General features: G+C 42.7%; 2 protein-coding genes across 3 annotated transcripts in view; one reads left to right on the top strand and one right to left on the bottom strand.

Annotated features, from left to right (window-relative positions):
* tmem209 (transmembrane protein 209) overlaps positions 1-18216 on the bottom strand; it is a 29412-nt gene extending 11196 nt beyond the window's left edge. The window contains exons 1-10 of one of the 2 annotated variants that reach the window (XR_006315110.1): positions 17884-18216; positions 17233-17291; positions 14057-14188; positions 12314-12555; positions 9004-9208; positions 7401-7579; positions 6057-6128; positions 5081-5177; positions 4468-4593; positions 2863-2960 (exon numbers count right to left, since the gene is read on the bottom strand). Coding sequence is in view for 1 of the 2 variants with exons in the window: in XM_043713999.1 (XP_043569934.1) it covers positions 2863-2960; positions 4468-4593; positions 5081-5177; positions 6057-6128; positions 7401-7579; positions 9004-9208; positions 12314-12555; positions 14057-14188; positions 17233-17291; positions 17884-18053 (1380 nt within the window). In the remaining variant the exon portion in view is untranslated. The remainder of the gene's footprint in view (positions 1-2862; positions 2961-4467; positions 4594-5080; positions 5178-6056; positions 6129-7400; positions 7580-9003; positions 9209-12313; positions 12556-14056; positions 14189-17232; positions 17292-17883) is intronic. The other variant, XM_043713999.1, reaches the window with a different exon arrangement.
* LOC122561812 (carboxypeptidase A1-like) overlaps positions 9842-18387 on the top strand; it is a 23375-nt gene continuing 14829 nt past the window's right edge. Inside the window, exon 1 of the mRNA XM_043714003.1 lies at positions 9842-11089. The gene's annotated coding sequence lies outside the window, so the exon portion shown is untranslated. The remainder of the gene's footprint in view (positions 11090-18387) is intronic.

Here is an 18387-nt window from a genome sequence, read left to right as displayed (position 1 = left end):
ATGACGCCTGGAGGAAGAGCGCCTCATCTTCCGCCGAGGAACCCTCCAACCACATGGGATGAATGTAGATTTCTCCAGCTTCCTCATTTCCCCTCCCCCCACCTTATCTCAGTCCCAACCCCCGGATTCAGCACCGCCCTTTTGACCTGCAATCTTCTTCCCGACCTCTCCGGCCTATCACTCTCACCTCCTTCCACCTATCGTATTCCCAGCGCCCCTCACCCCTACCTTTTATCTCAGCCCGCTTGGCACACCAGCCTCATTCCTGAAGAAGGACTTACGCCTGAAACGTCGATTCTCCTGCTCCTTGGATGCTGCCTGGCCTGCTGTGTTTTTCCAGCACCATATTTTTCAACTCTGGTCTCCAACATCTGCAGTCCTCACTTTCTCCTGGTATGGAGAGAAGGTCTTACGAGGAAAGACTGAGGAACTTGAGGCTATTTTCGTTAGAGAGAAGAAGGTTGAGAGGTGACTTATTTGAGACATAAAAGATAATCAGAGGGTTAGATAGGATGGATAGTGAGAGCCTTTTCCTCGGATGGCAATGGCTAGAATGAGGGGACATAGTTTTAATTTGAGGGGTGATAGATATAGGACAGATGTCAGAAGTGGTTTTATTACTCAGGCTAGTAGGGGCCTGCAACAGTATTGGACTCACCAACTTTAAGGGCATTTAAATGGTCATTGGATAGGCATACGGACGAGAATAGAATAGTGTAGATTAGAGAGGCTTCAGATTGGTTCCACAGGTTGGCCCAACATTGATGGCCGAAGGGCCTGTACTGCACTGTAATGTTCTATGTTCTGTAAAGTAACTCATTAATTCCCATCACCCACCCACCCCCTCACTGTTTCCCTCTGATTTCTGCCATCAACAGTTAAATGTGTCCCCACTGGTTTACTAGTCCACTGGAATCCAGGAAACAGTCTTTTTTTTTAAAAAACTATTGAAATCTCTGAAGATTCTGAAAGCCCCCAAATCTGTCATTTAATCATCTCAGCTTCAAGGGGTCAAGCCTGGCTTCTTCTACACCAGTGATTTGCTAAAATTGCTAGCAAAACTTAGCAGATCTGGCAGCATCTATAGGAAGAAAGAGCACAGCAGGTCAGGCAGCATCTGAGGAGCAGGAAAATCGACATTTCGGGCAAAAGCCCTTCATCAGGAATGAAGGGCTTTTGCCCGAAACGTCGATTTTCCTGTTCCTTGGATGCTGCCTGACCTGCTGTGCTTTTCCAGCTTCACTCTGATCTAAACTCTGGCTTCCAGCATCTGCAGTCCTCACTTTTGCTCTCTGTGGGAAGAAAACTGAGTTAATGTTTTGAGTCCAGCTAGTTCTGAAGAGTCACCAGATTTGTTGAACTGTTAACTCTGCTTTCTTCCCACAAATACTGCCAGACCCGCTGAGTTTTTCCAGTAATTTATATTTTTGTTTAAGATCTCCAGTATTGCAGTTGTGTTATCTTTTAATGATTCTGGGAAATATCAGTGCTAAATTCCCATACGATATCCATTCCGTCCTGGCAGGATTCAAATGAACAGGAAACAAGAGTGGAAATAGTGACTGATATTCTCATCCTCACCATTTTTGGACCTGGTCTTAAATGCCAACTACACATTGGCAACTATTTACCTTGGTTCAGCTATTATAATCATTGGATTTTATATAATTGATCCTTATCTAAGGAAATAGAGAGAGATAAACTGAGAACTAAGGAGAATTAATTAACTCAGATTGAATTGGAAAATCTGTTCTTCAGGGGGGAAAAAGTTTGCTGTGGACACAATTGGGCTTGAACTGGTGACTTTGTTAATTCATTTGGGTCAGGTCAGCAACATTAAACCTTCTAATGGATTTGCAACACTGTCACATAGACTTGGCTTAGAGTTAGCTCTCTCTACAAGCCAGAAGGTTGAGTACTCAAGATCGAGTGCAAAGACCCAAATACAAAAATGCCAGTCAGCACTTCAGTACCACTAATAAAGGAATGCTGCAGTGTCAAAAGTTCCATCTTTTGGATCACACTTCGAAATTCTCCACCTTCTCGTGTGACACTCCTTCAAAACGCAGCACAAGTGTTTTCCGAGGGTTGTTTTGCCAACATTAACAGAAGTAAACCAGTCATTATTTCTTAGGTATTTTTGATAGTTTGTATGTAATAGGCTGCTGCACCTCAACAGTGACTACATTTCACTGGTTCAAAGTCATGCTTGGATGTTGAGGTCACAAAGGATACTACAAAAATGCAAGCTATTTATTAACAAATCCACTAGAGGAAAAACATGCAGTGAACTCCACTGTAAAAAGCATCAACAGTTTAGTTTGCAAATTCCTCCAGTTTATACCTAGTACCACACCATTTGTTCTTCTACCTCTTGTCCCTTCCTTCATTCAAGCATTGGCAACTCGGCCTAATTCACTGAAATTCCTGTTGTAAATTTCTTCACTTCATTTTCTCTTGCCTCCTTTTTAAACGCTATGAAAATCCATCCTTCATGATCCTTCTTCTAATCTCAAGACAGTGAAGGTGCCTTAGAATGCAAGATGTTACTATTTTGCTATCTTATTGCACACACATTCAGTGGACAGCTCAATGAGTATAGTATAATGTACATTAAAAGATGTCACCAATTCAATCACAAGCCCTAAACCCTCCCAATCCAAATAAATCAGCCACCAGGGGAGCAGGCCTTTATTAAGTAGCAGAGAGGAGGAAACTAATCAAAAAAGGTATCAATTCTTGCTCGCGTACCCACAGGTTGCTCTGTTACACTAATTAACAAACCCACATAGGGAAATTCAGTGATGAAGATGATAAACATGCGCAAGAAAAGCTTTGCCCCCTTCTTGTTTTGGTACTCACCGCACAGTCAGTGGGAAGGTCTGTGTCCCATTTCCTAGACTTGTACTCTCCTCCTCCATTCCAACGGAAGGAACTCATACAACCACCATGAGCAAGCTCTGCAACAAACCAAGCCATTTAAATGGGACTGTAAGATTCAATAGAGATGACTAATGACCAAAGTAACATGGCTAGAGACATTTCAGACATTTTAAACTCCCTGCCCTCTACAACATTTCCCCAAACATCTGCACTGGGGATAGCAGTGTTAGGCCCAAGGAATAGGTTCCAGAGGTCAATATTGGGCCCCTTACTTTTCTTGACAATCATTAATGATTCAGATTTGCCCCTTCAGCGTCAGAGGCTGAGGGGTGACCTTATAGAGGTTTACAAAATTATGAGGAGCATGGATAAGGTAAATAGACAAAGTCTTTTCCCTGGGGTCGGGGAGTCCAGAGCTAGAGGGCATAGGTTTAGGGTGAGGGGGGAAAGATATAAAAGAGACCTAAGGGGCAACCCTTTCACACAGAGTGGTACGGGTATGGAATGAGCTGCCAGAGGAAGTGGCAGAGGCTAGTACAATTGCAACATTTAAGAGGCATTTGGAAGGATATATGAATAGGAAGGGTTTGGAGGGATATGGGCCGGGTGCTGGCGGGTGGGACTAGATTGGGTTGGGAAATCTGGTCGGCATGGATGGGTTGGACTGAAGGATCTGCCTCCATGCTGTACATCTCTGACTATGACTCTATGTGTAGAGGCCAATTTCAAAGTTTGTAGATGATACAAAAGCATCTTAAATAGCAAGGATGACAGTGTAGAACTCCAAAATGTGGGTACATGGGTGACAAATGAAGCTCAATACAAAGAAGTGTGAGGTGATGCATTTTGATAAATATGAAATAGGGTTTATAATACTCAATGAGTGTCGGGCAGAAGAACTTGGTTGTATGTTTGCAAAGATAACAAGGTGATAGGACAGGTGGAGAGCAGTTAAAATACATAGTATCCTCTGCTTTATTAATAGGGGCAGAGAGTTCAAGAACAAAGAAGTTATATTGAAGCTACAAGAGACTGTTAAGACCAAAGGTGAAACACTGTCCAGTTCTAGGAGGCCAACTACAACGTATAGAGAGTGTATTTTAGTGTGTAGAAGGGAATTACAAAAATGCTTTCAAGAGTGACAAAGTCCAGTTGAGAATAGATTGGAGGGGTCAGGACTGTTCTGCTTGGCCAGAAGGCAGCAAAGACATTGATAGATGTTTTCATAATCATGGAGCTTTGGATTGAATAGATAGACACAGTTTCTACTCATAAAACAAGACAGCACAGATTTAAAAAAGACTTGCAAACATCACAAACGTACTCAGTGGAAATGTTTTTTCACGTAATGAATGGTTCAGGATTACACTGCCTAGGTGGTGGTGGGGGACAGAGGCAATTGAGACATTCCTTAGAGCAGAGAATGATTATTTACATTGAAACAACAGCAAGGAGGAAAGGCTGGCAAATGACATCAAATCATAATGCTCATTGGAGATCCATTGCAGTCGTAATTGACCTCCTTTTGCAATATAACAATTCTGTAACTGAACTATGAAAAACAGTTCAAATGGAAATGCTCACCTTTGATCCTCTCAACCAGGTACTCTTGATTTGAAGTGATGTCCAAGTACTGGACAACTATATTTAGTGTTGGAATCTGGGGAGCTCTGACCAAAGCTGCTTGCCTTAGGCTGCTGATACTCGTCTCTGAGGAAAGGTAAAATGATAATCTAGTCAACCATTAGGGTTTATTTCAGATACAACTAAAATTCTCAAAGCCAGAGGCTCCTGTAACACTGTTTTTGGTCCTAACATCCATTTTGATTGTTCTATAGAGAATTCAATGGGCAGATGCTGAACAAAGACCAAAACAACATCCCCCAGCACAGACACATTTTATCCCATTCCATCACAACCAAAAAAAGCAATGCTGCATGGAGGCATTTATGCAGTTACACAGTGTCACACATCTGGCAAATGCATGGAGTAATCTAATCAGAATTTTCACGTTTCCTCAAACCCCACAGGTCACTGGAGACAATTTTTGCAGTCTTCGGTCCATCTGGGCCAACATCAGCAAACTTATCTAGACCAGGAAAGTTTCATGGGGACCTCTGATTGGCGTGGGTCAATTACTTGCCACTTAAAGATGGCAAGCTTTGGGGGCAGTTACATCCTTATAGAACACGCATACCTCCTACTTGCAGCTCGGGACATCCCAATCTCCTTAGTTGTGTGTTCACACCATCAATCTCACTGACCAAACGATTCAAAATTGTCTCATTGATCCACTACATATGGACAAAACATAAGAGGGCACAATAAGTCCAAGTCATATGAAATAAAAGCAAGTCATGCAAACATCTCTGCAGTGTTAATCAAATGTGGAGCAATTTGCCCCATATTACCATCAAAATAAAGTTTAAACAAGACAAACGTTTGGAAAACAGAATATACAGAGGTATGGAGCAAAAGCAGCAAACTAGGATGAAAGAGGTTCAAATGACCAATGGCAACAAAACGGTCGTGTAAATGTTCCCTTATCTTGTAACAAGTGGCCCTCTCCTGTTCTCATATTCAGTTACACAAAAAGCCAACTTTCATCATCTGGGACTACTTCTGATAATTTGCTGAGTGCAAGAATCAGCTAAGAAAAATTCCATGTGAATACACCAAATATATCCAGACCTGTAACTCTAGCTGGAACCCATGCACTCCTGAAAGTCTTTAAGGAAGTAGACCTACCTACATTTAATATTTATTAACATCTAAATGTTATGAAGGTAATAAGGAAAGTCTTAGTTAAATACACAATTTTTTTGGGTGTATTAATTGAGAAGTGTTCCAGAAAAACAGAAATCAAGTGTACATTGAAATAAACATGGTTCAGGCAACAGCTTCCTCAACCTTATATTCATCCCCACATCAAAATTGTATCCTCCTCGCAGACATTGTCAAAGTACTCAACTTGGGACATTCCAATTTCTCAATCTTGACAGCCAGAGAAATCGGAAGAGGTACCTTTAAACTGGAGTGGAAAGGGCTCAGACTACACCCCACAACTAGAAGATTGGGCCAAACTAGATCCTTTCACTCGAATCTGATGGCTTTTGATGCCGAAAGAGGGCCTTAAGTTCCAAATGAGCAAACAGCCCTGAACAGTTACTTACATTCCTCAGGTTGGCTGTCCAAGAATCGAGGAGGTCCAACTGCTGTCGACTCATATTCAGCCTAATCCACACCTATAAGGCAGAGGAATAGCATTCAAGTCATGGTCAATCCCACAACTCAACAAATTCCCACTCCCTTCTTATCTCCATGATTGATCCTAGTTGGGTGCCAGTAACTTCCAAGAGCGCCTTTTCTAAAATGCAATCTTGTCCAGAGGTAAACATAGATTTTCAGGCACTTGGAGAAAAGTAGCGTCATTACAGCCAAGTCCCATCCCTATGAGGCACCCAAACAAGCAGACCCTCCTACTGGGGCTGCTGGGTAGCAATCAAGGGTATGAAAGCACCAAATTGTTTCCTATCTAACCTATGACATAGCCCCCAGTTGTTGTGGCATTCCCTTACACAGACTGGGGTTGATTGTGGGGCATCTCTTCCACCTGTCCAGCCATCCATTGGGTGGTGGGCTGTAAACCCCACTTTTGGCAGATTATTCTGTTCAGCACCTTTCATTCTCCTGCCTATCTTCTTTCCCATTCAGCAGAAGTCTGAGAAGAACAGCTTTTCTTTTAAACTGGACAAGGATATCAAGGGAAATGGAGCTAAGGCAAGTCAAAGATGTTGAGGCACATATCTACTCCATAGATAGCTTGCCATCTCTACCCATTCAGTCACAGAGTTGTGCACTCCTTTTACATATATGGAAATTAAAGAGTACGACAAGACGTAATGATCTTTAAATGAATCTTCACGCTGTGAAATATTGGCCAGAGGAAGGCAAAATAGATTTACTATTTCATTATTGCCAGAAGAGGGAAAATTGTCCCTCTTCTTAAATTGTAATTGTTGGCTGAAATTTAAGTCGAATTGGAACATCTGGAGAAAAACACTTCTAAGCAATCTTCCTAATATCTCCATAAGGATTGCTTGGACCCAGTGGCCTGTTTGCTCACTGTAGTTTCAATGTAACATGAAAGCAGAAAAAACTACTGCCAAAAGCCTGAAAATACAGTACAGAGTGTCAGCTTTCGAAGCACACCACATACCTAACCGAACATCAGACTAAGTACATCATGCTTATAGCATGCTGAATGAGTGTGACTGAACAGATTTAATGTCCAAGTTACACATTTTACATGGACACTGTTGCACAGGGATACTGACCACATGCTGCAATTGCAGAACTGGCCTGAATGCCAACATGTTCAGCAGCAGCCAAAAAAAAAGTAAAGTCCAATACTAAAAAAGGATCCTATGCTCCTCAGTAAGAGCAAGATCATTGTTAAGGACATGCCACCTGGCCAGACTGAAGTTAAGCGCAAACATCTAGATATTGTGACACACCTCTTCTGCAAGTAGTTTGGAGCCCAGGTCAGTGTCATCCTTGTGGGCAGATGGGGCCTGGGAACGGCTGGCGAGCTGGTATTGGAACTTGCGTAGTGACTGTGCATAGTCACCTGTGGTTCGGCTGTAGTTCCAAAAGGAGGTAGGACTGCTGCTACTGGATGTACATTCTGGTGTTCCTGTGCATGTATGAAATAAGTGCAAATAGATTAGAGAGAGAGCTAGAAACTTAATCATCCAATTTCCCAAAATAATCACTCTGAACTTTGCATTCAAAGAACTGTACAATCTTATAATTTAAGGTTATAACATTTTTAGAAATTAAGGCATGTCTAGATTGTGAAAGTGGAACTGGATCTCAGCTCAAATTGGTTGAGGTCAAATGGTCAAAGAACGCCTCATCTTGTGTCTTGAGGCCCTGCAACCACACAGGATTAATGAGGATTTCACCAGTTTCCTTATTTCCTCTCTCCCCACTTTATCCCAGTCTCAATCCACCAACCAGGCACCACCCTCTTGACCTGTCCATCGTCTTTCCCACCCTCCTCTCTGACCCATCACCTTCTCCCACACCTTCATCTACCTATCACATTCCCAGCTACCTTTCCCCCAGCCACACACTCCTCCCATTTATCTCTCAGCCCCTCGGCAAACCTGCCTCATTTCTGATGAAGAGCTTATGCCCGAAACATCGATTTTCCTGCTCCTCGGATGCTGCCTGACCTGTTGTACTTTCCAGCACCACACTAGACTCTGATCGCCAGCATCTGCAGTCTTCACTTTCTCTCTGTAATTATACATGCGAGTGTCTGAATTAGTGCACTAATGCAACTACATGTGTCAGCTGACATTGTCTTCTGTGGAAGAACTATACTCCCTTTCCTGAAGGCCTTTCCCCTTGGCTTTCCTAATTCCCTCAACATTCGCTTGCTCATCTAATGCCCACACAGCAGAGATAACTAAGCAACTATTAAGAAGAGGACCTTGTGCCCTCCTAATCTAGAGATATCAACAATTACAACACGCCAACTAACTCAGTGAACACATACAATAATTCCTCGCTCATGTTGTGGTTACATTCCTGAAGTGTGGAACTTAAATTTAAACAATGTTAGCGGATTTAGATTTTCTCCTTATAACTATGTAAAAGCTGTACATAAGCTCTGACATCTTTGACATCTGAAAAAAAATTAAATAATACACTCTGCATTGCAAAATTCGTATATTCAGCAAAGAGACCACTTTAAAAAACAAAACGTCAAAAAAGATACAAAAAAATTTGATGAGTCTTTCCACTTACCTCCAGCTCACCAAACCTCCCTCTCAACAGTGACTGGAGGGTGAGGCAATGCAACAGACCACTCCGAAATAACAATATATCATTAGACTCCACTGCAGACCCAATATGAATAAAAGTTACTTTGACAAAACAAAACTCCTGATGCTAAACATCAACACAGGCCCAATGAAATTACCAACATGAAACTTATAATGGGGACTTAACTGTACACATCAGGCTGTGGCCTCTGGATTCCTCCCTACCTGGTATAATTAAATTACATTACAGCACAGAATTTTAAGAACAGATTAAGCCTCAACTAACCCAGCTGACTGCGACCATGTTTCTCCTCTTCAGAGCGAAGGAATTTCTCCAGAGACTTCATATCAGTCAGACATTCATCTCGAGTGAGGGGTGCACTGTACACAGAAGGAGCAGATCGATATCGAGCTCTCAGGCTGGAGCTGTCTGCATTCCCAATGTTGTTACTGTACAAAGACGTATTCTGGACAGGACTGAAGGGAGATCCCTGTGGGAAACAAGAAAGGTTAAAGTTTCCAGGAGGTCAGCTAACAAAATTCCATTTTTACCATGCCCTCTCTACCTTAGCTTTAAACACACCATCCTATACATTTTCCTTCCTATTGATAACGACCACTGACCCACTTGCATCCTCAACCTGTCAAACAAAGGATCAGCACTAGACTATTCTTTCCTTGGGCTTCAAAACTGAGAAACACCAACTACCGTGAACAATTCAGTTTCTGAAAGCTGATCGTTACATCTTTTGAATATATCCTGATCTACAACCACGGAAGTTTTGTTTTGTATCATTCCAGTCTTGACTATATTTTGGAGAAGGTTTACGATATCATGATTTGGAAATTTGAATTTTAAAGCAGGGGTAAAATAGATTTTTGTTTTCAGTTTTGTGAACGTGATTAGTTTCTTTTAACAAAGATTTGGATGTCATTTCGAAAGGCAAGTTCACATAATTCCCAAGTGAGCATATATGACTTAAGCTAAAACTCTAGATAAACTGCCTGAGGAGTTAGTCGATGAAATGTTCACAAAAAAAAAAGACCGACCAGGGACCAAAATTAGGGGCAAATATCTGTCCCTTAATTGATACATTATCAGATTGCTGTAGTTGGCAGCAAATATTAAAAGGTTTCCAACTTCCTTCAAACTACTTACCTGTTTGAACAGCCATTACTCTTCAAAGTTTTTGATTGTCTGTAAATCACAGATTCCCCATGATCAAGGTGCTACATAAATGCAAGGCCATTCTGCTCATCTCGTCATATTCTTCTCAACTTTAGTGGCCGAGCTGAGGTCCTTTGTCCCTCACTTGGACTCCTCAAAACAATTTCTATTTATTAACATGCCTTGCTTGGCAGAGAACCGTAGAAACAAAACTAAAGAAAGCAGTTGTTGCCTTAAGTCAAAGGGTCAATAACAAGAGGCAATAATGTTAAGGCAAAGGTCAGGTGGTTTACAGGGGATTTGAGGTGAAGTTTTTAGCCCAGAAGGTGGTGGTGGCAGCAGGACTTGGAATGCCCAGCCTGGGGGAGGGGGGGGGTGGTCATTAAGGCGGGTAATCTTAACCTCTAAAAACAACTTGGATAAGCACTTAACATCATACCATTCAAGGCTATGGGCCTAGTGCTGGAAAGTAGGATTAGTGTAGATTTAGTGCAGTTTTGACAGTACAGACCTCATGGGCCGATGGGCCTCTTCTCTATTGTGTAACTCTATATGGAACTAAAAAAAAAACACAATACAATCTAAGCTGTCACATTCTTCTTGGTAATTTAAAGCAGAAAACACACTCTTCCAGTTTTACTTTTCTATTAAAAAGTTGTCAGGGGTTCATATCAGCACAATGTTTGAAAGCAAAACAAAAAACCCCTCCAATACACTGTCCTGTGATAAGTTAATTCAATTATGATGGATATATAGGCAGTTCTCCTATAACACTGTAGTTGCATTCCAGTGAAACCTCACTTAATAGAAATAATGAAGCCGATGGGAAAAGTTGGGTTAGGGGCAGACCATCAAAAAAAAATCACTATCATTCAAACAAAAAAAAACATCACCCAAAAGTCTAATGCAAAATATACTGCAGCCTGAGTGAAGGCTGAAATCATGTTTATTAACAAAACAAAAGTAAATTTAGCACAATATGTTTGGAAAATGTAAGAAAGCTGTTCTCTGTACAGCACCTCTCACAGAAAGCTACTCTATTGGTAGGTGACATCAGCGCGTGCGCAGAACAGCACCAAGTCTGACACTGATGTCGCGCATGCATGGGTACCGGCATGTGCGCAGAACTGTAAGAACACAGACATAAGCAATGTGCCAGAAATCGCATGAACTGATCCCTGCTGGAATCGTGCTATTGCCAAAGGTAAGCATTCTCCAAAATACAGTTGCCTAATTCTTCAGCAATGTTATAGCCAAACGTGCGTTTCAACAGGATTATCATCCCAGAACTACCTGTACAGGATTAGCTTGCACTGAATGGAATCTGATGCTAGATTTCCTGGTTCTTGATACTACTCAATTTGAATCAGATCTGCAGTATAAAAAGGGGCTTGTTCTGAGGGTGACTGAAAAAAAAAAGAGCTGGCTCTTTCACAGTTATAACCAGGTTATGCTTTAACATCCGTCCGTCTTTCAAATGGGACCATCACCTGCAAATCCATTTGCAGATTTAAAACAAGGGCCAATCAACAGAAGACAGAGACCCAGCCACATGCTTCTCCATTAACGCAGACTCTGAAGGCCACAGAGAAGATCAGCCAATTCCATAACCTGTGACCCTCTTAGTTTTTGAGAATATAAACTCACCAAGTCAATACAAGCTATTCTAGCCAGGACTCCCTTTGAAAATGCTGGGAACCTAGAAACTAAGAAGCAGATGGCAGCGTTATTAATAGAATTAGAATACCAGGAAAAACAGAAAGAGTGGGCAAATTACTAAGGAGAACATCTGGCAGCGAAGGTCAGGGTAGAAGAACATCATGTTCACCTGCTGTGAGAATAAAGCCAGCATGACCAAAGAATGGAAACACTCACAATCATTGTGGTTACTGTACCTCATGCATTCACTGTCAAACATCAGAGATATAAAACAGCACATTCATTTTCATGTCTCTTTTGGGTGGGATGGGCTACTCACTGGGTCAGTGAATGTGAAATGAAGTTGGTTTGAGCAGGGTAGTTCAGTTGCAAAGAGAACAAAATTTCCTCAATGTCGACTACAGCTCATAGGGCAGCATGCGTACCCCCAATGCTGAAGACTCGGTGTTCAAGTTATCGCTCAAGGACTTTCAAATGAGACGTTATTCGAAGACCCGCTTTGATCAGCATGCGGGTATAAAAGTGTATAAAAGATGCTACTGCAATAGAGGAGCAAGAGCTGAGAGCTATTCCAGAGACCTGGTCAATATTTGTATTTTATGACAAAAGATCTGATTATCACCACAATAATGAATACCGGAGCTTGCTGTGTGTTATTTGGCATCTGTTTCCCCCAACAGTTATAATCTAATCGAAGCAATTTAGAAGAGACCAATTAAAGTTTAACACTGCGGATCACGGTTAGATTCCAAACACCTTTCAAATATACCGTATTGAAGCTGCTACTAGATGAGTACATCACTGAGGATGGAAAGGATCCACTGCCTGGCGGGGAAGGCGTTGGCCCACTCTGACTAAACCCCATTATACAGCCAGGGCTGTACTTCGGGCAGGAGCCAAGTGGGCGTTGAGGGCTATAAGATAGTACGTTTTGTCCCTGCCCAGTGCCTGGTGAGGAGCTCTTGGGAGTGGATGGGGTGGCTGGTTTCTGCTGCGGAGTTGTCAGTATTGCTGAGGAGAGAAAGAGACAGGTTAATTACTCGAGTATCAAGCCTAGCTTGCCTCCCATTTTCAACTGTCCAGAAATTTGGAAGTAATCCAAAACACTACTGCCCCTGTCTGTATGCATACCTTCCCCCATCCACCCATTATTCTGTTTACTATTGTTGCTCCCAGCTCAGCAATGCCGCAATTTAAAAATTCTTGCCCTGTTTACAGAACCTCTGTAGCCTCGTGCCTATCCATGACTTCCTGCATCCCACCAAGATATCTGCAGCAAAGCAGGAAAGCACATTGATAATTATACCTTTAATATCTGGCCCTGAAACCTGCAATTTCCTACCTACATCACTTTTAAATCATCCTTAAAGAGCTACCTATATGGCTTGGTGTCAAATATAGTTTATTAAGAATTCCTTGAGGCACCGTGGATTATTTAACCACTATGAAAGTGCTATACAAATGCAAGCAGCTGTTGTTGCCTCCCTGTTGAGACTTTTCTCATCTCCAATCTATGGAGTGTTGCCCAGAAGCTTCCTCATTTATTTCAATGCTCACAAGAGACAACCTTCATGATCTTCTTCACCCCTATAGCCTCAGTGTTTTTAACTCGTTCCCCTTTTTTCAGACATGATTCTTCAGCCCCTCCAAACCTTCCTCATTAATATTCCTTTACTCCTTTACCTCACTATGTAGAATGGAGAATTTAAAAGCAAGGAGCCAACTGTTAATTTGGTGCGAAGTTGCACCGTAAGTGTTGTGTATAGTTTTGTCCAGCTGACAGCAGGCTGAAAATAAAAGCAGAAAAGTAAGGGACATGACAGACCGTAGATTCATTTGGATGTTACAAGATTTCAGGACTAAGGGACATTTTTTAAAGTGTGAGCAGAAATATTTTAAAAAAAAGACATGGGGGGTAATTTTTTTTTTAGTTTTGCAGAGACTGATTCATGTGTGGAATGAACTTCCAGAGGAAGTGGTGGGTGCGGATGCAGCTACAAAGTTTAAAAGACATGAATAAATGTTTGAAGGGAAATGGGCCAAGCAGAGACAGGTGGCACGAGGTTAAGTTTGGGATTACGGTCGGCACGCACTGGTTGGACCAAACGATCCATTTCCGCGCTGTATGATTCTGATTCCAAGATTAGAAGTGTCTACCAGCTCAGATCTCAAACCATTGGCACTCCTTTGGAACAAAGTCGTCACACCTCAAATCTCTTCTGATCTCCTCTACTGGGTTAAATAATGAGTTTAAAAAGATAAAATTATGAGGGCAGAGGTTTTTGAGGGATGGAGTGTGTTGAAGCTGAAGATGAGTCCTGCATCCCGTAGGCCCTAAATCAGCATTGCAGGTCTCCACCCACCAAAACGCAAGATGTTTACTACAGAATTGTGCACAGAGACCATTTTGGCCAGTTGCCTTGCTTAAACAGCAAAAGTGCTGTGAAACATCGAGCTGTCATTGCAGGTACTCTCTTCCCCCCACAATTCACTGAAACTGTGCCCAACCTACCTGGGTTCATCATTCCCAGCAGGGTTTGCTGCTGTGGGGTCATCACAAGGTTAGCTGGGACCACAGCACTCCTGAAGTAACACCAGAAGTCAAATAAAGCATTCAGGCAAAATAAGGTGACCAGCACAAGCTCTAGATTGAGAAAGAAAAATTGGAAAGTCACAAGACATGCAATGAAGTGGCTAAACTACATTCAGGCTGCACATGATGCCACACTGGCTCCCAAGATAATCAAACTCCTTGTTAAGCTGAAATACAAAATGGAAGCAATGATCTATTACTAGACCATGAATCTAGATACTCTGCTAATGTTTTGGGCACCCAGTTTTGAATCATAGAGTCATAGAGATGTACAGCATGGAAAGAGACCCTTCGGTCCAACCCGTCCATGCTGACCAGATATCCCAACCAATCTAGTCCCACCCGCTAGCACCCGGCCCATATCCCTCCAAACCCTTCCTATTCATATACCCATTCAAATGCCTCTTAAATGTTGCATTTTTTGGATTAGTGGTGCTGGAAGAGCACAGACGTTCAGGCAGCATCCGAGGAGCAGCAAAGTTCTTTTGCCCGAAACGTCGATTTTGCTGCTCCTCGGATGCTGCCTGAACTGCTGTGCTCTTCCAGCACCACTAATCCAAAATCTGGTTTCCAGCATCTGCAGTCATTGTTTTTACCCTCTTAAATGTTGCAATTGTACCAGCATCCACCACTTCCTCTGGCAGCTCATTCCATACACGTACCACCCTCTGTGTGAAAATGTTGCCCCTTAGGTCTCTTTTATATCTTTCCCCTCTCTCCCTAAACCTATGCCCCCTAGTTCTGGACTCCCCGTCCCCAGGGAAAAGACTCTGCCTATTTATCCTATCCATGCCCCACATAATTTTGTAAACCTCTATAAGGTCATTCCTCAGCCTCAGACGCTCCAGGGAAAACAGCCCCAGCCTGTTCAGCCTCTCCCTGTAGCTCAGATCCACCAACCCTGGCAACATCCTTGTAAATCTTTTCTGAGCCCTTTCAGGTCTCACAACATCTTTCCGATAGGAAGGAGACCAGAAGTGCACGCAGTATTCCAATAGTGGCTTAACCAATGTCCTGTACAGCCGCAACATGACCTCCCAACTCCTGTACTCAATACTCTGACCAATAAAGGAAAGCATACCAAACGCCTTCAGTATCCTATCTACCTGCAACTCCACTTTCAAGGAGCTATGAACCTGCACTCCAAGGTCTCTTTGTTCAGCAACACTCCCTAGGACCTTACCATTAAGTGTATAAGCCCTGCTAAGACTTGCTTTCCCAAAATGCAATACCTCGCATTGATCTGAACTAAACTCCATCTGCCACTTCTCAGCCCATTGGCCCATCTGATCCAGATCCTGTTGTAAGCTGTCCACTACACCTCCAATTTTGCTGTCATCTGCAAACTTACTAACGTACCTCTTATGCTCGCATCCAAATCATTTATGTAAATGACAAAAAGTAGAGGGCCCAGCACCGATCCTTGTGGCACTCCACTGGTCACAAGCCGCCAGTCTGAAAAACAACCCTCCACCACCACCCTCACCTTTGAGCCAGTTCTGTATCCAAATGGCTAGTTCTCCCTGTATTCCACGAGATCTAACCTTGCTAATCAGTCTCCCATGGGGAACCTTATCGAACGCCTTACTGAAGTCCATACAAATCACATCTACTGCTCTGCCCTCATCAATCTTCTTTGTTACTTCTTCAAAAAACTCAATCAGGTTTGTGAGACATGATTCCCCATGCACAAAGCCATGTTGACTATCCCAAATCAGTCCTTGCCTTTCCAAATACATGTACATCCTGTCCCTCAGGATTCCCTCCAACAACTTGCCCACCACCAAGGTCAGGCTCACCGGTCTATTGTTCCCTGGCTTGTCTTTACTGCCCTTCAAAAACAGTGGCACCATATTTGCCAACCTCCAGTCTTCCGACACCTCACCTGTGACTATCGATGATACAAATATCTCAGCAAGAGGCCCAGCAATCACTTCTCTAGCTTCCCAGAGAGTTCTCGGGTATACCTGATCAGGTCCTGGGGATTTATCCACCATTAACCATTTCAAGACATCCAGCACTTCCTCCTCTGTAATCTCGACATTTTACAAGATGTCACCATCTATATCCTTACAGTCTACATCTTCCATATCCTTTTCCACAGTAAATACTGATGCAAAATATTCATTTAGTATCTCCCCCATTTTCTGTGGTTCTGCTCAAAGGCCGCCTTGCTGATCTTTGAGGGCCCTATTCTCTCCCTAGTTCCCCTTTTGTCCTTAATATATTTGTAAAAACCCTAAAATCCTACCATAGCAGATGATGGAATTTGAATTCAATTAAAACAACAGGAATTAAGAATCTGTTAATCATGAAATTGCCAACTGTTGGCTCACTAATGTTCTTCAGGAAGGGAAATCTGCCATTCTCTGGTCTGGCCTTCACATGACTCCAAACCTACAGCAATGCAACCCACTCTCAACTGCCTTCTGAAATGGCCTAGTAAGCCACTCAGTGCAAAGGCAGCTAGGGGCAGGCTGGCCAGCCAGCGATACCCCACAAGTAAATTTTAAAAATTCAAAAACAGAATTCAGATTGAGCGCAGAATTGGGTACTTTCAGTGAAAATACAGCTCAGAACAGAAAATAAGCAGCATGTCTACTCAGAGCCACTAACCAGAGGCTAGTGGTCTATATGAACAGAGCAGTAAGGACATGGAACATCAATGCAGAAATAGTTGGGGAACGACCTTTCAAAGAGAAATAAACAATTACCTGAAAATTAAATGTTTGGTGTGGAATGAAAATGAATGCACAGCTTTATCAAAAGGTACCATTCCATGAGCCAAAAGTCCTTTCTCTGCAATAAATGCTAAAATATTCAGAGCCAGTGCTGAGATGAAGGGCCACATGGCCTCCTTCTGCAATCTAATTTTTTTAAATATCTATTTATCTCATCAACCTATTTATAGATGTTATTACAGACCTCTGGAGCAGGTGAGACTTGAACCTGGGCCTCCTTGCTAAGAGGTAAGGACACTATCTCTTCACCACAAGAGCCCTGCTAACCAACCAATGAATTCGAACAGTGCCAACTCAGAGCAGCTATACTGACAATTTGTTGGAGATAACATATCAAATAGGATAGTTACTCACCAATGTACCACAGGGGCCAGTAGCTGATGTTGTAGAATTTGCACAGCAACTTGCCAGTCCTGCAGAATTAGATTTTTTTTAAACAATGGTAAACATTCACACCTCACTTTAAAATAACAGGTACAAGTAGCTGCAAATCAAACAAAACAACTCAGACTGAAGTCCTCTGACAGAGTAAAGAATCCAGGGGCACTTAGCAGGATTACCAAATTAAAGTCAACACACAGCCACAGAAGGGAATGTTAGGGCAGGTGACCAAAATCTGGGTTTTAAAGAGTGTCTGAAAGGGGTAGGACAAGGTAGCAAAGCAGAAAAGTATCATTCCAGAGTTTTGGCACTCAACAGGAGGTATGCCCCAAATGGAGAAGCAATGAAAATCAAAACTTGTACAAGTCAGGGTTAGAAATGCAAAGCTACATCACTTAAAACAGATCTGGTTACTGCTTTTTCTGAGAGGTTGCCGTCTATAAATAGATTAGTGTTCCCCACATTAAGACGGTTCAAAACTAGATCAAAATGTCTGTGAAGCACATTTGGAGGTTCTCTGGTTATGAAAGGCGCCACAGAACTCTCACTCTGCTTAAACCAAAGTTATTAAATGTTCCCGACAGGAGAGAAAAATAAAACAGAAATCGAGGAAAGCCCACTGACATTTCCATGTAGACCATTCCAGCGAGTCCCACGTTGAGCAAGCCCCAGAGCAGCATCACCTTCCTGGCTTGTGCCTCCTTCCTCATCTGGATAGTGCGGTCTATGAGGGCAGTGCCAGAGACCCCGTTCCCCACTGCGTTCATTCCTGTCAACAGTTTCCAATCCCACATAAACACCACAAAGGCACACGGTGTGACCAACTAAAAATACTCCAGCATTCCTTCCTCCCTCACTCCACGTTCTCTCCTTCCTTCACTTTCTTTCTCTCCACCGGCTCTACCGCCACCGGAAATTGAATTACACACTTCCGTTCACCAACACCGAAACCTGACTTCAGGCGAAACGTGTTGAACAAACGCGGGAAGTTTACCACGTGCTCCCCTGACCCTTGACCAGCCCCTGGACACACCCTCTGACCCTTGCACACACCCACTGCCCCATGACCCACCCATGAACCCACCCTCTGACCCTTGCACACACCCACTGCCCCATGACCCACCCATG

This window comes from Chiloscyllium plagiosum, chromosome 23, assembly GCF_004010195.1.
Source record: "Chiloscyllium plagiosum isolate BGI_BamShark_2017 chromosome 23, ASM401019v2, whole genome shotgun sequence".
In the NCBI taxonomy this organism is placed as follows: domain Eukaryota; kingdom Metazoa; phylum Chordata; class Chondrichthyes; order Orectolobiformes; family Hemiscylliidae; genus Chiloscyllium; species Chiloscyllium plagiosum.
Note: the sequence above shows the minus strand (reverse complement) of the source record. Positions and strands in the feature narration are given on the sequence as shown.